Source organism: Propithecus coquereli, unplaced genomic scaffold, assembly GCF_000956105.1.
Source record: "Propithecus coquereli isolate 6110/MARCELLA unplaced genomic scaffold, Pcoq_1.0 Scaffold8, whole genome shotgun sequence".
In the NCBI taxonomy this organism is placed as follows: domain Eukaryota; kingdom Metazoa; phylum Chordata; class Mammalia; order Primates; family Indriidae; genus Propithecus; species Propithecus coquereli.
The window spans coordinates 12,911,151-12,936,811 of NW_012154173.1; the positions used below are offsets into that span (position 1 = coordinate 12,911,151).

The 25,661-nt window shown below is 39.7% G+C and overlaps 1 protein-coding gene across 2 annotated transcripts in view; it reads left to right on the plus strand.

Moving 5' to 3' along the window:
* Positions 1-25,661, plus strand: part of SLCO5A1 (solute carrier organic anion transporter family, member 5A1) — a 139,352-nt gene that overhangs the window by 62,378 nt on the left and 51,313 nt on the right. For both annotated transcript variants that reach the window (XM_012663139.1, XM_012663140.1), the window contains 3 exons: positions 1,359-1,491; positions 7,448-7,665; positions 21,074-21,238. In XM_012663139.1, coding sequence (XP_012518593.1) covers positions 1,359-1,491; positions 7,448-7,665; positions 21,074-21,238 — 516 coding nt within the window. The remainder of the gene's footprint in view (positions 1-1,358; positions 1,492-7,447; positions 7,666-21,073; positions 21,239-25,661) is intronic.

Sequence of the window (25,661 nt, forward strand, 5' to 3'; positions counted from 1 at the left end):
ACAGTGAGACTGTGTCTCAAAAAAAAAAAAAAAAAATTTTTTTAAATTGGCAAAATATTATTCATTTTAGAATTTTAAATTACTGTCTTAGTCCATTTGTGTTGCTATAAAGGAATACCTGAGGCTGGATAATTTATAAAGAAAAGACATTTATTTGGCTCACAGTTCTGCAGGCTGTACAAGAGGCATAGGGTCAGCATCTGCTTCTCTTGAGTGGCTTAGGAAGGTTCCACTCATGGTGGAAAGGGAAGGGGAGCAGGCATCACATGGCGAGAGAAGAAGGAAGAGAGAGAGGGGAGGTGTCAGGCTCTTTTTAGCAATCAGCTCTCTTAGGAACTAATAGAGTGAGAACTCACTCATTACCAGTAGGACCAACCACCAGGTCATTCATGAGGGACCCCCCCCCATAACCAATATACCTTCCACTAGGCCCCACCTCCAACACTGGGGATCAAATTTCAACATGGGATTTGGAGGGGACAAATATCCAAACTATGTCAATTACAGATGTGAAAATAGGAACACAGAAAAAAATTAAAGGAATGCTAATGAATTTGTTGCTGTTTCCTATAAGCCCATTTTGATGGCAAAGTTTTGGGGGCACGATGACAACCTTTCTGATCCGCTGACAGTGAGACATACTCACCCCCCTTCCCCCCACCTTGGACACGTGCTTTAAAAAATTATTTTCTGGTCCATCTGTGGTTGGTGTTTTCCATTTGGGCCTTCTGACTCAAAGAAGATTTATTCATCTTAAAATAAGATTCCTCAATTAACGATAAACCAAATGTTTTGTAAGAGCTTATTTGATTCTAAAGTGATGGTTTAAAAAATATTAGCAATTTGAGGGCACTTAAGCAGCTTTGCAAATTCAGCTGCATCCAGCCTCCAGCCTCATGGCAAAATCTGGTTTTGAATTCCCTCATCCTGCTAGAATCTTCCAGCTATGACAAGTGGCATCTACTTTTTTCTTTTTTTTTATCTTGAGACTTTTTTCCTTCCTACTTTCTCTTGGATATTCAGTGACTGCCTCATTAACTAGCTTGGGTCTCTACTTTTAGAAATTTGAATGTAGTGGTTCTGGGGGTGAAGCCTGAATACTTACATTAAAAAACAAAATAAAAGCAACTAAAAATCTCTCCAGATAATTCTGGTGCTCTAAGAGGACAACAGATAACAGTTCAGTAAAGGGCAATGTTTGAAACCCAGATGTCAACAAAGACACAAATCTCTGAAGGTCCCCATTTTTAGAAGTTAACAGGATTTAGTCATATCTATGGTATGACAGTGAAATTAGAGAAACCTAACTCTTCGATGAAATGTTGCTGTATTTCACATTTCCCCTTCTGTCTTCTCAGCCATCATGTATGTCATGGGAGCACTTGGCCCTGCAGTGGGATATTTATTAGGTGGACTTCTTATTGGTTTTTATGTTGATCCGAGAAATCCTGTTCACCTTGACCAGAATGACCCTCGTTTCATTGGAAACTGGTAAGAATTGTTTTCTAATTTTTTCATTTTACTTAATGATAGCTAGAATCATAGCACTCTTGTAGTTATAATAAAATTTCCCTAATATGGAGATGAAAAACAGCTGAAAGACACCTGGGGGAGGGTGGTAGGCAGAATAGTATCCCCTTGCCAAAGATAGCTATGTCCTAATCCCCAGAACCTATAAATATGGTACCTTACATGGAAAAAGGGACTTTGCAGGTATGATTAAGTTAAGGGAGTTGGTATTTAGATGACCTGGGCGGGCCCAGTGTCAAAGGGAAGAGGGAGGCAGGAGGGCCAGCCAGAGAAGGGGATATGATGACTACGGCAGAGGTTGCAGTGACATGCTTTGAAGGTGGAGGAAGGGGCTGCGAGCCAAAGCCTGCAGGAGGACTAGCCCCTGGAAAAGCAAGGAGATGGGGTCTTCTCTAGAGCCCCTAGAAGGAGGGTAGCCCTTCCAGCCCATTTTCCTCTTCTGACTTCCAGAACTATAGCATCGATCAATGTGTGTTGTTTAAAGCCACTGAGTGTGCAGTAACTTGTTATAGCAGCGATAGGAAACTAATACAGGAGTTTGTTGGCAGTGGCTCCACCTCCATTCTCCAGGATTGGGGTGCGTCCTTCACAGTAGCCTGAAGGACATGGCCTACTCTGGCTGTGTGGGGACTTCCCTGTTTACTTTAGTCATACCTTTCATTATCTTTTCTGTGCCTTTTAAAAAATACGTTGTGCCCACTTTCTTGTTATAATATATTTGTATTTCTGCTTAACAACCCCCCCTGCCCAGAACTCTAGCGCTGCCATTCCGTTGTCCTGCTCTCACGGAGTCTTTCTTCATGCTAAAATTACATTTTGTTTCCCCACATGTGCCAGCTAGAGGTTTAGCTGCTTTCTCACTTGGTAGGCCTTAATTGTCCTAATGCTTAGGACTCAGAATGAGAACTTCAACTTTGGATATCACGTTATTTATCCACATAATCTGGGCTGTGTTTGAGTTTTCTGCAGCCCTCAGCTTGAACATAAGTTATTTCTTCACGATTGCAAGCACTAGCTGAAAATATTGGTGTCCTGAATTCATTGCACATGGATTGGAAATAGGTACACACTGATAAGAAATTTTCGTCTTATAACAAAGGGCCTATTTCAGTATTAGCAATTATATGTGTCAAGTAATTACTTTCTAAAGAGTTTCTTTGAGTACTTTGTTCTCTCTTTCATTATAGGAAAATAACCTCGTAACTCCGAGGCTGGTGGGAATACTGTTTAACACTATTTTCAAGGCAGTTAACAATATTAATTGTTATATGACACTTCTTATTTTCGTATATAATGCTCTTTGAAGCTAGAAGTACTAAGCTGGGTTGAATTTTCAAGTCATGCAAAAAGGAGTTCCCCTGTCAGCGTTAGGGGAATAACACAAGAGTTTTAAGTTCTTGACTCATAATGAAATTTTTGGTCTCAGCTGTTTTCTTTCCAGTTCTGAAATAAATCAGAGTGAAGGGTTTTTTTTTCATTGTCAGAAAACTAGATTATTAAAATACAGGGTGTCCCCAAACTCTCCATACAAAGGAAAAGTTTTGTAAAACTTTGTAATGAATGTTTTGTAAATAAATGTACATTTGGCTACAATTTCCCATTTTCCCCATGTATGGTGACTTTTGGGACACCCTGTATATTTGTGAACATCCAATGTATGTCCTGTGTTATATACAGATGTCCACAAGAAGAACATGGTGGTAAGTGAACATCTGAAGAAAGATAACCAACCCAGGGGCAGGGAGAAGGAAGGAGGGCAGGAACTTCAGTCTTACAAATGCTTTACGCTGTCTTTTTTTTTTTTTTTTTTTTGAGACAGAGTCTCGCTTTGTTGCCCTGGCTAGAGTGAGTGCCGTGGCGTCAGCCTAGCTCACAGCAACCTCGAACTCCTGGGCTCAAGGGATCCTTCTGCCTCAGCCTCCCGAGTAGCTGGGACTACAGGCATGCACCACCATGTCCGGCTGATTTTTTCTATATATATTTTTAGTTGTCCAGATAATTTCTATTTTTTGGTAGAGACGGGGTCTCACTCTTGCTCAGGCTGGTCTAGAACTCCTGACCTTGAGCAATCTACCCGCCTCGGCCCCCCAGACTGCTAGGATTACAGGCGTCAGCCACCACGCCTGGTCTTTACGACCTTGGGGAAGTTATTCTGTGCCTCTGTTTTTTTTTTTCTTTTAAATCCATAAAAGCAGATAGTTACAATACCTATTTCATAGGGTTGTTGTGAGAAATGAGTAAGTTTATATATGCAGAGCTCTATGTATAGAATTCCTGTTACACAGTATGTGTTAGCTATTCAGTCCTTTGAATATAATCAGTGTTGAAGTAATTTTATCCATTTTAATGGCTCCATGTTAGTTCTATAAATGACGAAGATTGTCAATATAGACATATATAATAAGGGTCTATTTAAACATATTAAGTCATCCTGTTTGTAACAGATTTCTACTTTGAAGAAAGACATAGTTATTTGTTACCGTATTTCATACAATGTCTAGCAACAATGATAGATTTTCAGTAAATATTTGCTGAAAGAGAGAAGGAAGGAAGGAAGAAATAATGCTGATATTTATTGGGTGCTTACCACGTGTCCAGCATTATACTAAGCTTTACAAACATTCTCATTTAAGCCTTGTAACAACCATGTAGTTGCTAATATTAAGCCCATTTTGCAGATGAGGAAGTCGATGCTCAGGGAGTTGAATAACTTGCCCAAAGCCTCCGGGTCAGTGAGAGCTGGGATAGGAAACTGGCTCCAGGGTGGAGCTCTTAGTCCGTCACTTAACTGGCCCCCTTGGTGAATGGTCTGTGAGTAATGGTTCATGAAGGAGATTTGGGTACCCTGCTTTTTCAAGTTCGGCTACTATTGATGTGTCTTTTTCCAACATATAATGCGCACTTTGTTGTCTTACTCAGCTTTCCTCAGGATCCTTTTTAGCACCATCAATTTATCATGTGTTACACCGATGTTACTGGAGGCTTTTGAAGAATGTGGGCTGCTTCGCTCTGCTTGGAAATGACCCTACACTTTTATATTATTTTTGTGTTAATATTATTTTTGTGTATTTACTATAATTCTTCTCCTTCTTCTGTTATGTAGTCTCACTTTGGGGGCTATTATGAGTGTATCTTTAACATTCGCATACAATTTTAAGTCAACAGCTGGGGGAGGAGTGGCCATGGGAGGCTGAATGCAGATCTACCTAAAAACCAAACCAACCAAACACAACTAGCTACCATGAACTGATTGCTGATTTGGGGGTAGACATTTTATTAGGTCCATTATAACATTGTCTTATTAAATTCTGAATGACCTTTCAACACACTTATTATTACCCCCCTTTTCATATGAGTAGGACGATTTGGAAAAGCGAAATAATTTCACCAGGATCTCATAGTTAGCCAGTGGTAAATACAGGATACAAACCCAGGTCTATCTGAAACCGCAGCTCATGAACCGCCCCCAACACTATACTGCCTGCTTTCTTCTGGAGAGAGCCTGGGAGGCCTAGGTAATTGAAGGCGTTCAGGGGCCTTGAATGTAGAGTTTGTGGAGGGAGATTTCAGAGAAGTAAATCTGCAGCCAAGCACTAAAGGGGCCAGACATTGTAATAGCTATGTTCACTGCAGACAGATGCCTTTTTTTTTTAAAACCTATCTCTTTCAATTTATTTATTCAGCAAATTTTTTTTTTAATTTCAGCATATTATGGGGGTACAGATGTTTAGGTTACATATGTTGCCCTTGCCCCTCACCCCCAAGTCCGAGTTTCAAATATGTCCATCCTACGGGTGGTACGCATTGCACTCTTTGTGTATGCAAATACCCATTCCCTCCACCCCCCTCCCCCCTGCCCAACATCCAATAAATGTTATTCTTATATGTGCACTTATGTGTTGATCAGTTAATACCCATTTGATGGTGAGTACATGTGGTGCTTGTTTTTCCATTCTTGGGATACTTCACGTAGTAGAATGCGTTCCAGCTCTATCCAGGAGTATACAAGAGGTGCTATATCACCATTGTTTCTTAAAGCTGAATAGTACTCGTGGTATACATATACCACATTTTATTAATCCACTCATGTATTGATGGACACTTGGGTTGTTTCCACATCTTTGCGATTGTGAATTGTGCTGCTATAAACATTCGAGTGCAGGTATTCAGCAAATTTTTTGAGTACCTAATCTGTGTCAGGCAGGAGTGGGCTGGTGATTATATTCTGAATAATTGAGATTGCTGGAAGTCTGCCCTGAGCAATCTTCTCAAAATAAAGCCTAATTTTGATTACCTTAAAATTATTTGATATGACTTTAAATATCTTTGAAAGTAGCACACGATTTATTAATGACTGGTTGTAGGAATCATTCTCTCAACTGTGACCTTTAGCAGCTGATAACAGCACTTTAATAGAAACATTCTTTTTTAAAAATGAATTTTCACTTTGCAGTTGATCTGTATTCATACTAGATTGAATTCAACATTAATGCCTAGAATGCTGCTTGCATTCTGGTTACAACTGATGGGAACATATTGAGTATGAACTTGGAAGCTTTAAGGGCAGAGTTTTGGAGTTGTGGCTACCCTGTCAGGTAGGACCAGGGACCTCTGCTTGCTTAGGCAAGGTTGAGAGGAGACTGAAAAATTGCCCCATGGGGGATTCATGCAGGCAAGAAGCCCAAGACCTTCACACGTGGCTCTAATACAACACTGGAATTTGAGTCCTACTCTCTGTATTTGCTTCCTAGTTCTCTGCAGAATGGCAACCTCAGGTGAATTTAAAGACAGAATCTCCAGTTTACATAGCTCGAAGTCTGTGTCTCAGGAAGCTTTCTGACACACATTAATTTGCCCTCTCTAGGTTTTGGTAGCGTTCATAACCCACACCACATAATCTTAACATTTAGTTGTATGCATTCTTTCACTTCTTGGAGATTATTTCTTATATTTTTGGCTTGCTTACAAATAGGTTTAAGTTCTTGAAGGCAAGGACCTCTCAATGTCTTGGGTTCCCCTCAGAACTTGGTGAGGTATGATGAGGGCTGGCTAAGGTGGGGGGGTTCAATACATTCTTAAGTATTTGCAGCAAAACATTTGAATACCATCAACAATCTAAAATATATTTCGGCCGTGCGCGGTGGCTCACGCCTGTAATCCTAGCACTCTGGGAGGCCGAGGCCGGTGGATCGTTTGAGTTCAAGAGTTCGAGACCAGCCTGAGCAAGAGCGAGACCCCGTCTCTACTAAAAATAGAAAGAAATTAGCTGGACAACTAAAAATATATAGAAAAAATTAGCCGGGCATGGTGGCGCATGCCTGTAGCCCCAGCTACTCAGGAGGCTGAGGCAGGAGGATTGCTTGAGCCCAGGAGTTTGAGGTTGCTGTGAGCTAGTCTGACGCCACGGCACTCTAGCCCAGGCAACAAAGCAAGACTCTGTCTCAAAAAAAAAAAAAAAAAAAAAAAAATATATATATATATATTTCACATGAGATATTAACACTTTTAGTCTAAGAAAACAGTGTCTATATGGGTCCACAAAGCATTCTGGACAGCCTATATTAGTTTTCTATTAAATTTACCATTTGGGGATTTATTATAAAATGTGCATTGTAGGAGGGTAACAATGTTAGCAGAACTAACCCACAGGTGCTTGAAAACGCTTGGAATTCTAATCAGGTTGCTGATTATAATATTTATTATGATACTAGTATAATTATTGGGTAGATTTCTCATACCACAGAAAGGGAGAATCCCTTGATTTTCTTAGTTTGTACAACTTCCTACTGCTTTACAGTTGATGAAGGGAAAAAATTTTCTCCGGAGAATTTTAGACCCACAAACGTCTACTTTGCTAATTTGTTCTCACTCACAAAACAAAAGCCATAAATGCTATTCACATTTCCCGATTTTTTAGGTGGAGTGGATTCCTCCTTTGTGCCATTGCAATGTTTCTTGTGATATTCCCAATGTTTACTTTTCCAAAAAAGCTTCCACCTCGACACAAGAAAAAAAAAAAGAAAAAATTTTCTGTTGATGCTGTTAGCGATGACGACGTTCTGAAGGAGAAGTCAAACAATAGTGAACAAGTGGACAAAAAAGTTTCTTCTATGGGATTTGGAAAGGATGTCAGAGGTAAAGTATATCTCTTGAATAAATACGTGCATGATGCTTTAGATCAGTGCTACTCAAAGTGTGGTCCCAGACCAGAGCTGTCCTCCGACTGTCTGTGCCTGTCCTGCGCTAGGGAAGTACTGAGATTGAGAGAAAGTGTGGCAAAACTTTTTTAGAAATTTGACAGAGTAATTTTATGTCTGTTGAATCTAATAATAAAAAAAGTTGGGCTTATATTTTGTGTGTTTAAAAAATTAATTTTCTGATAATTCATCATTCACATATTTTGTCAAAGTATCAGTTGACGACAGACTGGAAATAATAATTTTTTAAAAATGGTCCTTCCTCACAGATAGTTTGAGAAGCACTGATTTAGATCATAAAGTTATAGATGTTTGTATATATCATTTACTGTAATTAGAGATGTCTGATTTTTAAAATACTTACTGAATTGTGTAACAGATGGTTTGTTTCCGGGGAACAGTGGCTTTGGTTGTGCGGCCTGGTGTGCACCCAAGTATAAAACCTACCACTAGAAAGGGATGTCATTCAACAGTAGCTCTGTCAAATGCTTGCATGCGGCCATAGAGAAGGGTGGCCAGGATATGGGCCTCCAAACCTAATGTAAACACATCCAGAAAGTTTCAGTGATGTATTCATCTATTTTTTGATTTTTATTTCTCTTAAACATAATGATCATATTAAAACTATTACGGTAAGGCAATCTGAAACTTAAACAATTTGAATTGATCTTCACCAGACAGTATTTGTTCAGTATTGAGTATATCTGTTGAATGGCAATAAGTCCTTTTAATTCCAGAAACCTATACTGTTACACTCCCATTATAAAGTTTCAGCTTTATTTCTTGAATTCTCTGAATTTTTTTTTTTTTGGTATAAATTATGAAACATAATATTTATCAAGTGCTTGTATCAGTCAAGGTTGTATTAGGTAAGATTAACTTAGGCACATTATCATCTCATTTTGACTATATATGCAGTAAGGACAAAGAGGAACCTTTCAGGCCTAGAATAACTTACTAATATGTTATAGACTTGTCCCTACAGCCTAAGAATAACAATAGTTAGATTGGACCATTTTTAAGGTATTTGTGAAAGCAAGTGAAGTGACATTTCATTGAAAATGTTTCTTCCCAGTTAAGTGTTAGATTTGGTCCCCTCCCTCCCCATTATTTTGTGACAGTGTGCACTTGTGGAACTGCCAAAATGACTTCTTATGTGCTAATAACATAAAGAATTCTGTGGATGAAAGCATGGCCCGAACTCTGCCCGTGTTGGCCAGCCCATCATTCTTCATGGATGTATTAGAGACCATTATGGCTACTAGCAAAGGAGTGTTTTGTTTGTTTGTTTTCTGTTTTGTTATTTTACAACTCAATTGAGACGAAGTTGAGGTTAAAGAATGTAAAACAGGAATAGACTTAGAATCTTAATTTATGGAGACTATACAGGCATAGGTAAGATAAAATTGTATATTTTATAGCCTTGGGTAGATGAGTGTGAAATATATATCTATTGGAGAGTAGGAAAAAGGGGGAGAAGATTGGTATTACATACGAACGGCGCATACAACTGTTGATGGGAACGAAGTTCTTTTGGAGGATGCAGGGTAGGCAGTGCTATCAACGCTCATCCACAGTCTTGGACCTTAGCGGTTTCATGGCGGAGGCCCACCAACTGCCAGGACCGGCATCATGTGTCTGAAGGTTTTCTTTGTAGGCTGAGAAAACCGCTTGGCTCCTGCTTGAGGCAGTCTTCAAGTACCAAGGAATTAACACCCCAGCCGCCCGTCCCCCAGAGAAGTCTTAACCAGATGACTGATAAACACCCCAGCTCCCTGCCTCTTGGCAAGACGACCTGAGGTGCGTTCCTGTGTTCTCTCTTCCCGGGCATCGCAGCCAACCTCTCCCCGCCCAGCGTCCCTTGAGCCTCCCAATTAAATTACCTGGACTTGAATCTTTGTCTTGGGGCCTGCTTCTGGGGGACGCTCACTTAGACATGCAGATTCAAAAGTGATAAAAAGCCATCACAAGACTTAAAAATCATTTTTGGAAATTGAATGTTTACACTATTTTATTGGCTATCTTCTTGTACTGCTAGGTATTGTTTTTCTGTTTTTTCTACCTTCAGTTTGATTCAGGATAGTTTTTCAGGATAGTTTTTCTTTTAAAAATAAAAATAAGAGGAGTCTTTGAACAGTGATGGGAATTGGTTTATAAACTCTGTTTCTATTCTGATTTTCTTGGTAGTATTTCTGATAAATTCTTCTTTTTCACCCTCTACGTTGTGATGACTGATCCCACTTCTGTAGTTAAACCTCCTGATTGGCACACAGAGCTGATTCATTTTATTTCTTCCACTTGTACTGGATTCTCTAATTGTATCAAGACTGGAACTTTAAGAAGCACTTTGTCTTGTTAGGAAAAAAATGCTGTTTTATTTGGATTATATTGAACATGTTTTGCTAAAAATGATTCAAGTGATATTGATGATATTAGAATACTGTTCAATGAGAATATTTAAAATTAATTCATATTTATCTTGTACACATTGATTTCCTTTAGAGTATCATGATTTCTTTCCTTCAGAGTAACATACCATTTGAGGGAGGTGACTGTCTAATATGTTTCAAAAGGACAAATTAAATCTCTGGGAATCATTCTGCTAATGATATGATTTGTATTTTTTTTTTTTTTTTAACAAAGCTTAGAATCACTATGAAGGTCTTACACTAAAGAATGGTTGCAGCCAGCTGTGGTGGCTCACGGCTGTAATCCTAGCACTCTGGGAGGCCGAGGCGGGCGGATCGTTTGAGCTCAGGAGTTCGAGACCAGCCTGAGCAAGAGCGAGACCCCGTCTCTACTAAAAATAGAAAGAAATTATCTGGACAACTAAAAGAATATATATAGAAAAGATTTGCCGGGCATGGTGGCGCATGCCTGTAGTCCCAGCTACTCGGGAGGCTGAGGCAGAAGGATTGCTTGAGCCCTGGAGTTTGAGGTTGCTGTGAGCTAGTCTGACGCCATGGCACTCTAGCCCAGGCAACAAAGCAAGACTCTGTCTCAAAAAAAAAAAAAAAAAGAATGATTGCTAAGCTTTCATTCTGAGTTAAGTCTGACTTTGAGTCCCAGATCCTCTTTTCCTTTCTGTTTTCGGGAGCAGGACTTCTTTTGGTCTTTATTTTATATTTGAAACTCAAATACCAATATTAGCTTCTTCAAAGAGGAGGTAGAAGTTGGTAACTTGTACTTCCTTAAAAAGAAAACTATTTGGGCCATACAGAATGGAGCCCTTTGGGGAAGTTCTATTGCACAGAATGATAGAAGAAAATATACTGTACTTTCCATTCTCTGTCTCCACATTTTAATGACAGACATTGGGAAAATCTGACTCAGTGTTTTCATATTCTTCTTATAAATTATGCAGGAATAGGGCTGTTTAAAACACCACAAAGGGGAAAGTAGAATTGTCAGTATGTCTGCATTATATTCCACAAAGAGATTAGCATTGATTCCATCAGAATCTTACCAATAAAAATAAACACTTAAAATATTTAAGTGGATCAATTTTCTTGAGGTTTGAGGGTCTAGCATTTTAAAGCTTTCCAAATTTAACTGGGCATCTTCCTATCTACGAAACTTTTGGTGGCAGTTAACCAGAAGAAAAATTTTATTTTTGTGTCCATTTTTAATCTTTTAAGCTTAATTGCTTAGTATTATTAATTTAGCATAAAATGTAACATTTTTCTCTGCTGGAGTTTTTTCTGTGTTGGAATGCAATGTATTTATAATCCTAACTACATAAAATAGTTACTCTGAGGGCATGAGCTGATTTAAAGAGGCCATGGAAAGTTATAGAACTTTGTTCATTAGAGGATAACGTTGGCATCACTAAATTCACTGAGCATTCCGTCTTACAGAGGGTGCTGTGCTCCATGCTGTGATAGTGGTAAAGATGAATGAGCCATGTTTGTCCTTAGAGAGCTTAGAGTCCACTGAGGGTGAAAAGACAAGTACAGATGGAAATATATTAAAGACCATAAGAAGAGAATAACAGTGGTGTGGAGGTTCCAAGGGTGGTGAGGGAACGTCTAGTTGAGAGATCAGGGGAGGCTGCGTGGAGGAGGTGGGATTTGAGATGAACTTTGAAAGACTGGGCGAATTTCGGTAGGTGGAGGTGGGTTGGTGGGCATATTCCAGGCAGAAGGTAGGCCTTTGAAAATGCTGAACAAGTTTTCCTTGTGGCTGGTGTGTTGGATATGTGTGGCAGAAACTGGGGAGACAGGTTGGGAAGGTAAGATATGCAAGACGGTGGCAAGTGGGAGTGCCAGCCTTTCACTGGAGTCCCTAGTGGGGAGAGGGGAGTTTTGAGCAGGATTTGGCAGCACTCCAAGAGGTAGATTCTGGAGAGAAAGGAGTAGACTGGAGGGAGGGGACCCGGGTGAAAAGCTAGGGACAGAGCCCAGGAAAGAGGTTTTGGCTAGTAGAGAAAGCAAGGACAGCAGCCTGCTGAACAGGTCCTCCTGCTTTGACCCTTGCTCCCTTTCAGCCTCCTTTCAACTCAGCAGCCAGAGGGACCCTGTTAAAACTCCTCTCAGAAAAGTCCCCTCCCCTACAACCTATGTGATCTAACCTCTGGTTACCTCTTTACCCCATCTGCTTCTTTCAGTCTCATTTGTTCATGCTGCATCAATCACATTGGTCTCATTGTTGGTCTAGACATGTGCCAGGCATGCCCTCACCCCAGGGCCTTTGCACTTGCCATGCTGGGAACACTTTCAGAGCACCACACTTTCTTCGGTGTATTACTCAAATGGCCCCTTTTCAGCTAGGCCTTCCTTAGCCACCCTGTTTAAAATCTCTGTGCTCCCCTCCAAAGCTTCTTACCTCCTTCCTGCCTTTATTTTTCTCCCTAACATTCATTACTAACTTACTATGTATTTTTCTTATGTATCTTATCTATTGTCTCCCTGATGAGAAAATAAGCTTCACCATGGCAAGATTTTTTTTTTTTTTGTCCATCACATTCCCTGCTGGGCTTATACCACCTAGTAGGTACTCAGTAAATAGCTGATGAATGAATTACTGAATGACAAGAGGGAAGAAAGAGGTCATTTCTATAGGATATGACAATTGATATGAGAATGATGGGGAGGGGGTACCAAAAGGTGGTTTTAGGATTTCAACCTTAGATAATGCGGAAGGGAACTAGTGGGGAGAGGCAGAAAGAATAAATTCTGAACTTGAGTTGCTCAAGAACTTCCAGACCCATTGCATGTGGCCGTTTGCTAGGTGTTCTAGAACAAGTAGTGTATGCATGTGTGAGGGTCCATTTCTGACTCAGTAAAGCGGGGTCACCAAAAGCTACATATCTGGTCCCTGTTATCTTAGCCCTTTTGCATATTGTCTTTGCCGAATCGAACTTTATGTTTGCAGCTTTTATTGGAAGCTACTGCTTAAATTTCCCATATTTGCCATGGGATTATTGCTTGGTGCCCTTTATATAAAATCCCATTTCTTTAGAACAGGGGTCCTTGAACTTAGCCTACATTAGTGTTATGGCAGGGCTGACCAAGAACAGACTGAGAGACACACACAGAGATTTTGGCAATACAGGTTTTATGTGCCGGCGGGCAAGGCTCAGAGGGAAATTTGCTCTCCCCAAATTCTGAGCACCAGACAAAGAGCATTGCAGTCTTTTATACACTGTGCTTAAGAAGGAGGGGCACGGCTACAACAGGGTTAACTTTAGTGAGGCAGAGCCCTAAGCTACTTTTATAGCCTGGTACACTAACTGCTACAGGTGATTTATGAGGGGAAAGGTCACAGGGCAGGCGAGGAGGGGCCCAGGTAAGGATCGCAAGGAAAAAAAGCCTGGTAGTGGAATTTCTAAGAATTCCACTTTAGTGGAATTTTCCAATCTTCCGCTTCATTAGCATCACCATGAAGGCTTCCTAAAACCCAGATTGCTGGGCCCCGGTCCAAAGTCTGTGATTCAGTAGGTCTGGAGTGTGGCCTGAGAATCAGCATTTTTAACAAGTTCCAGGTGCTACTGACGCTGCTGGTCAGGGCCGTGCTGTGAGAATCATTGCTCTAGAACATAGGAAAAGCTTTGTTTTCCATGAAGAAATCAGACTGCTTCTGCATTTCTGATAATGATGACTCTGTAACTTTTCGCTTTGGTGGTCAGGGAACTTAGAGTCAAATCCGTGTAACTCAGGACAAATCTTATTGCTGTATTTAATTCTTTTCCCTGGTTTTGATGTTCTGCTCTGTTTGTGTTTTCTCTGTATCTATTTCTTTGTTTCATTTCCATATTATCTGTATTTTATTGTACCTATGTCTTCTTGTGATAAGCCAAACCTTTAGAGTTGGATCTACAGCTTACGAGATAACACGTAAATGGTAACAGGCCTGGCAAAGAATCCCTGTTCTTTCCCAGATGTGCTGGGTAAATGAAATGTATATTTGCTCCTTCTATTAACATTTTAATTTTTCTTAATGGACTTTTTAGTTTATAATCTTAGCTAAATGCATGAAGGATTCCTTAGCTTTAAAGAACCATACTTTAAAAAGGATTATCTCTTCTGTCCTTCGTATTTTTCTGTTTTTGGTAATTCCACTACTGTGGACCACCCTTTATCTTATTACTTACATTTTAATACCTCACTCACTCCCCGGAGGAACTTACGCATCTTTGGAATGGACTGCATTTTCTCACAAGTATATGGATGTTGTTTTAGTACAAATTACTGTAGTGATATAATAAAAGATGTTAATAAATAAATATACTCCAAGCGTATTTTTTGAGTGCCTGCTATCGGCCAGGTGAAAGCTGGGAGTGAAGACGTACAGTTACGCCAAGACCCGGCAGTCGTAGCGTCTGCAGTCTCCTAAGAACAACGGACAGGCAAACACGTGCAGCTCCGTGAGAACTGATGACTTAGGGATATGAACCGAGTATGTGGGAACACAGAGAGGGAGCCCCCAAGTTTTTCTGGAGGGGCTGTGGACGCTTCCTGCAGGAGCAGACACCGATTCCGAGACTCGATGGATGAGTTTGACATTTGCCAAGGAGACTGGAGAGGAATATGTAAACAGTACAGGGCTAAGGATGATCACGGCCATGGAGGAAGTTGCTGGCAGGGCAGTCACAGGACTTTGGCGTGGAAGGGCAGGCAGAAGCCCGCTTCTGCAGGCTGGCGTGCCCAGTGGAGTTCCTGGCCTTCTCTTACGCTCGCCCAGTCCCCCTGTTGGCCTATCTTTTCAAATATTAATATATCATTTTTTAAAAAGTTTGTTTTAGAAATCTAAGAGAAGAGCAAAAAGACATGATGGAGGTGCTTTCAGGTTGTAAAGGACAGAAGCAGTTCAAGCTACCTGAGATATTGGGGTTCTAGCAGAAAGCTCCAGAGGGGAGCAGAGGCCCCTGCAGACCCATTGCCTGGGGTTGGCCAGTCTTTGCTCAGATACGGTGCTCCGGGCCTCTGTGGCTCTGGGATGCCTGCAGGCGGCGCCCTTGAGTCCAGCCTCCTTCCCTGGTCCACTCAGCTCTTTTAGGGGATGTCGGGTCCTGTGGTTAAAACCCTGTGGCTTCGGTACAAGAAGCCACAGAAGAGGGGCCTTCAGTGTGGCAGTGCTCACAGACCCCTCTCCAGAATGGGATACATTTCTCATCAAACGAAATACAGTCCTAGTAAGTTCCTCCCTCTGCCCACTTGAAAAGATGACTACTTATCAGGCTCGTGGAAATTGACCCTCATTTAAAGCTTTGTTCTTCCAAATAAAGACCTTAGTCTAGTAGCTACGTTCAGTTGTAGACTTCTTTATGAATGAGTATAAAACATTCCCACGTGCTGAAACATGTTTGGCTCGTGGTCAAGCAATTATGAATATGTCAATGCCTACTGCCTCATATCATGTCGTGAGCTGTGAGGTTTGGAGAGTAAATTATTCTTGTCCTAGCTGAGACTGATTCAGTCACTCATAAACACGGGCCCTTATCAGTTTCATAAGAATCCAGTCACGCCATACATCTTAGATTTTCTGAAATGTCGACTAAAGGTTTTTAAGGCCACTGGGAGCATCAGATTTGTCGCGGCTTAGCCCTGTTGCGATTGGGGTGCGATGTAACACCTGGACCACGTGTGCGGATGGTTAGGGCCACCTGTACTGCCATCGATGAGCGTCTGGAAGGGGCGAATGATCTGCCAATGCTATTAACACTTTTCCTAAAAGTGATTTCCACGTATAGACCACCTTATATTACATTGTCTTGAATTTTGGTGCTTTGTGTTGAATTTTATTTCTGCTTTACTACTGTTCAAGGCAATTCTTGGTTTTAGTGTCAGTTTGCTCCTATAATTGAATTTATAAGAAAGAAATCTCACAAACTAGCACTAAATGATCAAAAACTGATAATCACTATCGTTATTTCATCACCTCTCCTTCATTATGCTTTTTACTGCATCTTTGATTTTATAATGGCAGTTCTAAATGACACCAAGAAACTGATCTAAAATATATTCTGCAGCGTAAAAATTAGGTGTTTCGTTGTAAACTTATGGGTTTAACACCTTCTTTGCGAACAATTTTTTAAACTTTGTGCTTTTGAAATAATTTTGAGTTTACCTAGAAGCTGTAGAGATAGCACACAGAGCTCTAGTGTATCCTGCACCCCTGTTCCCTACTAGTCCCTAGTACTAGTAGGAAAGTTAAGGATCTGATAGTCTACTGTCCCCTAATACTTCAATGCATGTTTCCCTAAGTATAAGGACACTGTCTTACATGACCACAGGGCAGCTGTCAAAATCGAGAAATTAACATCGATCTGATGCCACCATCTAAACTGTAGGCCCCATTCAGATTTTGCCAATTATCCCAATAATGTCCATTCTGTCCAAGATCCAATCCAGGATCACATGTATTTAGTTTTTGTGTCTTTTAGTTTACTTCACTCTGAATCAGTTCCTCATCTTTCCTTGTCTTTCCTGAGCTTGATCTTTTTAAAAAGTACAAGCCATTAACTTTGTAGAATGTCCCTCAGTTGGGGTTTGATTATGTCCCCTGATGTGTGCACTTCACAGGTATACCACCGAAATGATGCTATGCTCAGTGCCTGGCAACAGAGGTGTGGAGTGTTAATTTCCTTATTACCAGTTAGGCTAATTTTTTTTTTTGTATTTTTTTTTTTTTGAGATAGAGTCTCACTCTTTTTGCCCAGGCTAGAGTGCCGTGGCGTCAGCCTAGCTCACAGCAACCTCAAAGTCCTGGGTTCAAACAATCCTCCTGCCTCAGCCTCCCAAGTAGCTGGGACTACAGGCATGTGCCACCATGCCCAGCTAATTTTTTCTATATATTTTTAGTTGTCCAACCAATTTCTTTCTATTTTTAGTAGAGACGGGGTCTCGCTCTTGCTCAGGCTGGTCTCGAAATCCTGAGCTCAAACAATCCGCCCGCCTCGGCCTCCCAGAGTGCTAGGATTACAGGCGTGAGCCACCGCACCCAGCCTGTATTTTTTTTTTTAATGTCAAAATATTACGGGGGTATAAATGTTTTTGGTTACATAGATCACTTTTGTAATGCTTGAGTCGGGCTGTAAGTGTGCCCATCACCCAGATAGTGTTCATTGTACCCGATAGGTAGGTTTTCGCCTATCTCCTCCTGACCCCTTGGGCAACATTTATCAGTGGGATAAGATTGTTGGCCAGGCATGGTGGCTCACGCCTGTAATCCCAGCACTCTGGGAGGCTGAGGCGGGAGGATCGTTTGAGCTCAGGAGTTCGAGACCCCGTCTCTACTAAAAATAGAAAGAAATTTAGCTGGACATTAAAAATAGATAGAAAAAAATTAGCCAGGCATGGTGGCACATGCCTGTAGTCCCAGCTACTCGGGAGGCTGAGGCAGGAGGATTGCTTGAGCCCAGGAGTTTGAGGTTGCTGTGAGCTAGGCTGATGCCACGGCACTCTAGCCCGGGCAACAGAGTGAGACTCTGTCTCAAAAAAAAAAAAAGGTTGTATTTCCATGGTTCTCCACTCTAAAGTTAATAAGTATAATATAATTATAAATCAATAAGTAATCTATAAGTACTTTGTCAGGAAATATTTGGGGGTTGTGTAAACATAGTCAATTCCCATTGTTCGTGGCAGTTATGTTCTACACAGTCCCCGTGAACACTGAATTAGCTGATACTGATCATTGCTCCTAGGGGAGATACAAGGTTGCATTCCTGTCACATCATAGTCGTCAACCAATCAATATATAACCCTTTTTTATTGCCTTTTTGTTTAAAGATCCTTTATTTAATATATATTTTTAATTCATTAATATCGAACTCATGGCCAAGAGCGCTGTAACTCGTGCCTGAAGGAAACTTACCTAGCACACGTAGTTTTCTCCATAAGGCACATTACAGCCTCTTGCACTTAGGAACGCTAGACAGCACCGCAGCACTACACCCGGGGCCATTTTAAACAAAGAGATCACCAACAAAAAGCACACAATTTTGAAAAATGTGACAACGTATTATGACAAGGACACTCGTTTATAATATGAGAGCAGAAATAAGAAGGCAGAGTGTCACCTTGTTTCACCTGAGATGGGAATGTGGGTATCCAACAGCTCAAATTTTTTGCTGGTCTGTGCATGATTGCGAAGGCTCTGTGAGTATTAATTTTGGGGTTACAAATACATTTTAGTGAACAGACAACTTTGGAAATAGGGGATCCATGAATAATGAGGATGGACCATATCTTATTCCTGTTAAGATTTTTACTTACTGTTTCTAGCATCCATCGAGCTCAAATTTTCCCAGATTGACCATTGGGAATCCTTCAAGCTGTCTTCTGTGTCCTTCTGACATGTCCTCATCATTCTAAGAGCACTTCTTTGCTTTCTTGCTCAACAAGATTTTCCAGGCTTATCTTGTATTTTCTCTGCATCAGCTCTGAAGGTAGACATTTTCCCAAGGAGCTCTGGTTCCTTTTAGTGGAAAATGGCTTTTAGAAACTAAGAATTGAGTGCTAAGTGGGCTTATTCCTACTGGGCTGTCATTATTTCTAAGCTCCGCTAGCAGACAGAGTTAGAACATATGTGTATACACATGTGTATGCATGCACACTCAAGTCTATCATCATCTAATCTATCTATCTAAACCATGAATTTATACAAATATCTCCAGTACCAATCTGATATCTAACTGTTCCCCTTTCCATATTTGTAAGTCTCTTCTTTGACAGTTAGAAAACTGATTCTCACTATTCTCAATGTATTTATTTTTTTGCTAAGTCCCCCTTCATGTAAAAAAAGCACCCAGCCCCACTAACCAAACGTAGAACCCTGGATACTCTGCCCTCTACGCCCCATTCCTGTAGGACACATAGAGCGAAAGCTCAGCCCCAATAAAGCGAAAGGATAAAGGTGGAAGAAAGAAGAAAGCTAACAGAGTTGTTGAAAGTCTGAACTTTTGCTAATTCTTCTTAAATAACAGCAGACTTTTTTTTTAATAAGAGAGAGAACCATGATGTATATTTTTAGTTAACCTTAGAATTAGAAGACTATTTTATCCTACCAAATGGGTACAGAGGAAAAACTAGTTTGATCTAACTAGTATCTCTTAAAATATTCATGTGATACATATGTCATCTTATTATATTAAAATTTTATTTTATATTTTCTCCAGATGTTTTAGAGTCAACGCATTTGGCTTTTAATATACTGTTAAGCTTAATTTGAATCCTTAAATGTCGATAAATAATCTTAACTTTCTAATTTAAAAATTTTAAGTATGGCATTTTAATTTACAGTGTTTACAAGAGAATATAGGATAATTTTATGAAGTACTTTGATTATGTTTTCCTCTGGTGTGTTTATCCATGTTAAAAAATAAATCATGCATCTTAATTTTTCTTTTAAATGTTAATTTAAACTTAAAAAGTTAAATTAAGATACTGAAAATTAAATTTGGTTTAAATTTTGAAATGACGATAGTGAATAGTCTTGACATTCTAAGTTTTAAATTCTGGTGAATAGGAGGCTACGAATTATAGCTTTAATAAAAGTTTTTGGTTAATTTTAATGAAATGTCTTTATTGTGTTGGAGCATAAGGAGATAACTGTTTTCTGAGATGACTATATTGTCAAAAATAGTGCAGCAAAAAAAATAGTGCAGCTTACCTTTTCCATGAAGATACGTAAAGATTATATGAATGTATATTAATTCACATTATAAACAAGCAAAAAATACAAAAGTATATATACAAGAATCTCCTTTTTTCCTCTTTTTCTCAATCTTAGTCCCATTCACAAACTTAAATTCTTAATAGTTTTCTGTTATATATTGAGAAGTATGCATTTGACCATATATAAATACATTGTTTGTTTTATTTTTACTTAAATATGATTACTCACCCATGCATGTGTATTTTTGCAGCTTGCTTTAATATGTCTTGGAGTTCTTTTATGCCAGTACATACAGCTCTATTTCATTTCTAACTACTGCATAATGTTCCATTTTATGGCTGTGCCATAATTTATTTAAACATTTATTTATTTAAATGTTTCCCATTGATGCACATTTAAATTTTCTCTGTAAATGTTTGCTATGATAAACAATGCTGCAATGAAAATACTTGCACATATATCTTGAAGCATATATATGGCAAGTTCTGTGAAATAAATGACTAGGTTCAAAGATGAGACTTTTCTTTCTTCCTTCCTTGAGGGGTAGCCCAGCAGATGCTAAGCCCCCGCCTCTGGGATCTCCTTTCCCTTTGGAGATCACGACTCTTTGTGCCTCATTCGAAGTGTGTTGGAGTGCCTGACCTGATGGCCTTTCAGCATTGTTAGCTGTGATTATTTCCTGTTTTGTAATGAGCCTGGAAGGTCAGATGTGCGACATCATGTACCTATTCCTCTGCTGTGGGCATCTGTAACGCAGGCCTACGAAGCTGTCAACTCAGAATGCTTTTTCTCAGGGAAATGGTAGCTGAGTGAAGTAAAAATTGTAATTTAGGACTGTATTGCAGGTACTTTACACATTTAGTATACTTTGAGGTCTTAACAGAGAATAACATTGTTTTAGTCAATGAAAAAATGCAAAGAATTTAAACAGTTTTTGAAATAGGAGTCATCAGTAGGGTACTGCTTGTAAGGATATCTGTGCACAGGTATGTTTTTAGATACTTTACTTAATTTTCTTATCCTGGTTGAAATTAAAAAAATCAAACCAAAACAAAATCTATTCAATAAACGGGATGGTTCCTAATCGTCATCGGATCTTTCTGTTTTTATTTTCTTGTGGCAAATATTGCTGAATGGCTATTTCCAGTTCATTTCAAAAACAATTCAGTTTTATTTTGTTTTCCATCCATTGTTTATAACATTCATTTGTCATTTTTGTCATTTTGTAGACCTACCAAGAGCAGCTGTCAGGATCTTAAGCAACATGACATTCCTTTTTGTGAGTTTGTCATACACAGCTGAGAGTGCCATTGTAACTGCTTTCATTACCTTCATTCCCAAGTTCATCGAGTCACAGTTTGGTATCCCAGCTTCCAATGCCAGCATCTACACTGGTAAGGCACTGCCGTCAGGGCTTCTTGAAAACATGACCATTTTGACCATGAAATAGAATGGGTGAAGAGAAAGTTCAATCTAACATCAGAGTGTTAAACAAGTTCATTAACAGCTACCATTCCCCCCAGGTTTTAGGAAGAGGAAATCCTGGAATGTGTTCTCCTTGGTTTAGATTGTATTACCATGTGCCATATTTACTGTGTTTTGGAAAGAAAGAATTTTGCATATTTATGTTGTATCATTCTCAATCAAAAAAATGAAATAAGCGATGACATCCAAACTTAAATCTGAATAGATGTTATTATGGGTTGGCATGGGTATGGGTCTTAAAGTGTTGAGTCAAAAAAAATTGATAATCTGAATCATAGATCAGTTCCATGGTATCAGGATTTCCCCTTCATAAATGTGAACAGATTTTAATTGAATTACTGGAGATGAGTGAAGTTAAAAAGGAAATTTATGAATTTTATTTTAGATGTTTTATGTCTGGGCAAACCGATGTTTATGAGATTTGATACACATACCTGTAGTACTTAGTACTCCAGTCCTCTTTCATAGTAAACTGGATACCTAGAAATGTGGAAACATTAATTCTCAGATATTGGGGGAATTTTCAGTATATCATATAATGTCCTAGGTATTTTCTTAGTGATATCAAAGATGGCTAAATGACCATATCTTCCTAAAGGCTCAGTTTATTAAATTTTAATGTATTTAAACCGTGTAGGATTATGGTAACTTTTCAGGTGATTTAGGCTCCCACTTTCTCCAATTCCACATTCAAACCCAGTAAACTTCAATTATCTGAAAATGAACAGGCAAGATTATATCACCGTAGAAAGAGAAGTAGATTTGAAATATTTGGGTAATCACTTTGTTCCCCGCTTCATCTTGCACATGTAAAAACGTATAAAATTGGGTTGTGGGTCCAGGATTATAAATATTTTTATAAAGAATATACCGCTGCGGACCATTGAAATTGTGACCTAAAAATATGTTTTTCTCTATCTTGGCTTCAAAAATATATGTTTTCCTATATTAAGGTAAAATTTCCAGATTATTTTATGGTTTGGTTGTTGGAAAATCTAAACCCTCCATTTCTAGTTTAACTCTTCCACTAGCCCTTTGTTGAGCAATGATTCTTAGACAGGGAAATCAAGAGTTGTCGTGTGGCTAGATTCAAAGCCACATAGCTGTTAATCATAGAGTGGTCTCAAGCATTTCCCAAACTAAGTTTCAACATTAAAGGGTGTCACTGGATAGAAGTTTCATAGTAAAATAAATGTGGGACTTGCTGAATTAAACAAGTATTATAGAATTTTTTACTGGAGGACTTTTCATCACCCTTCATATGCCAGTATGCTTTATGAAACTCTCAGAAGAAGATTCAGAGTCTTTTCCAAATTTATTGGACCATACAACTCAATTTTTTTAGTGGCATCATCCCCATTAGCAGTGTTCCTCAGGACATACATGGGGAAGCCATCCTATGTGCCCCTTTTCCAGCCAGACTAGGGAGCAGAGCTGTCTAGATCATCCCATTTCCTTCTGCATGTGCCACTTCGACCCCCAGAGTTACTCGGGCCGTGGCACAGTGCTGGGCTGGGTAGGACTTGATGTGCCCTGAATGCATATTGACCAAAGCCACCTCTCAATTACCGATAGAGGCAGAGGATAGACAGGCAACTCCTTGTAGAAAAATGGCGTAAAGAGCTCAGGTGGATCTAGGGGTGCTTGGCTGCAGAGTTCCAGACTGGTGTGGTCGAGGCAGCAGACACCAAACGGCCAGGGGAGAGGGGAGTGCAGGATTGAAAAAGGCTAACTCAGAGTCTGTTCGTCCCATGCTCCAATGTCAGAATTAAAGAAGCGTATTGCAGAGTGCCAATTCCATTCCGGTTTTGTCATTAGCAGTTTTTTATGTTTTTTTTTTGGATCATTGCCAGTGCGATTTATACAATGTTGGATAGTCTACTGTGTTCTGATAAAAGGCTTTCTATTTCCAGCTCACATACCTTTTCTTTTCTTTGCAGATAGACCACAAATAATAATAGTCAAGAGATAGTCAGATCGACTAAGAGTAGAGGGTGGCCTGTTGTATTATAGTACGATTAAACAGGGATGATAATTCTTTGTAAAACTTCTTGGTTTTTTTGAATTTTTATCAATTGAATCCTTCTTACTCTCTGAGCATAGATTTTTTTTTAAAGGACTTATTTAAGTCTTTTGTCCTCTGAATCCTTTTTTATGCATGTAGAATGAAATGGAGAATTGAGAAATTTATCTGAAAGAGATTTAAAAATAGTTTTAATTTCTCATCTGACAAAGTTTTTGAGTTCAAGTTCTCTTTTCATTTTAAAAAACGATTTGGATAAATACGTTGACCCTCCACAGCAATTGGCTCGTGTTGTGTTATGCTGTAAAGGTGAAGCGCCGGACGCGTATCGAAGGACCAGGCTTCGATCACTTGCTCATTGATGTCACCGTTGCACAGCAGCTGTATGCCAGGCACTGTGCCTGCGCGCGGCTCAGGAGATCCAAAGACTCAGACCAGAGCCTTAACTTGCTTGTCCATCTGAGAGGAGAAAGCTTATGAAATACGATAGAAAAGGCTGTCTGAATAAATTAATAGAAGATTTGGGTTGCACAGATTATTTTGGCTGGTGGGATAATGTGTTTGAGTTGCATTTCATGGAGGAAATGGCTTTTACCCAGGCTTTTAAGGGAAAGTAGAATTTGCCATTTGGAGCTTGGAGGAAAAGTGTTTATTCCCTGTGGAGGAACAGCTCGAGCAAAGGCAAAGCAGCAGGGGAGGGTAAGGCTCACTCTGGCAAAGAAAAAAAAAAGGGCAGTTTATCCCTAGGTCAGAAACAGAGAGCTCTAGGCAAGCAGGCTGTGTGTGTGTGTGTGTGTGCGTGTGTGTGTGTGTGTGTGTGTGTGTGTGTGTGTGTGTGTTTGTGCGTGTGTGTGAGGGAGGGAGGAGTGCTTTCTGGTATTGGGGTGGGAAATCTGCTTCAGTCACTTCAGCACACTTGGCTCGCACTGTGGTCTCGTGGGGTGCCTGTGCCCTGGTGGGAGGTGGCGGCACCAGTGTTTGATGAGGGTGTCATTGAAACACCACCGTGGACCCCACTTCGCTCCTCCTGCGTGTAGTGTGTTTCTGCCCAACGGGGGTCGCGGTCACAGTACACTCTTCCTGTTCATGCTCTTTCTGCCAACCACATGGGGTCACGTTTATCTCTTGAAACTAATTAAATATCATGAAGTTGGTATTTGGCAAAGTCTGTAATGACAGGAAGAGATCTGCATGAGAAGTTAGCCAGGGCGCCCTTGAATCCAGCCATTGCTAGTTACTAGCTCAGTGACTTTGGGCAGGTCACTCACCTCCCTAAACCTCAGCTAAAACCGGAAGTTTATCTGTAAGATGAGGATAATCTCTCCCCATCTGTCTGTGTTGTGGTAAGGGTCAAAGGAAGTAGTGAACAGTGATTTGTTTTGAAGCTTATTTAACTTCAGAGCTTATTTATAATATAAATGGGAAAATATAACCTAATCATATTATAGGAAAGAAAATTATTATTTATGACAATAGCACCTTACATTTGAAGTTGTGGAGTTTGGAAATTGCTGAGAATGAAAACTCTATAATAATGATGATAATAAAACAACTCTTGACATGGATTGTTTACTAAGTGCAAGACTCTGTCTAAGCATTTTTATATGGATAATATCGTTTAATCCATGTAACAAATGCCTATGCAGTACGTATTATTAATATTAATTATGCCATTTTCCAAATGAGGAAACAAAGGCCTAGAGAGGTTTAAGTAACTTGCTTAAAGGCAAATAGTAAGTGGTAGAGCCAAGATGCTAGGGTCTTGTACTGCTTGGAGTATATAAATATCAATGTGTGATTTTTATTGAAATATTATAATAAGCATCTGCCATTGTCATCATTTCCATTCAGTTTTTCACTATTTCTAAAGAAACAACATTCTGATAGTTTTAAGATTCTACTGCCACCCACTCTACAGCAGCCTTTGACACTGAGCTCTGGTTAACAACACTCACTTTCAGAGCACTTTGATCTTTCAGCATCACCTTTGCTGGGGGACCTACCCTTTGGTGTGTAGAATTATAGAGAGTTAGATATTAGTTTGTCTTCACAAGGGAAATAGTCTTGGAAAATTCTGATTTGTTTTTCACTGTAGAATAATCAAGATACTTATTTCTGTGGTAAGGGGATTAGATTGGAGTATAATTTTTTAAAAAAAATGACTGTAATTTTTATTGTTAAGTGACCAATTATTTATCACCTGTCTTCAGCCACTGATTTGGGGTTTGGATGGTGAGATTCAAGCCAGTGTCACTGAACTCACAGTGCAGCCTTTGGGAGTCACCACGTGTTTAGATGCGGGAGAGATA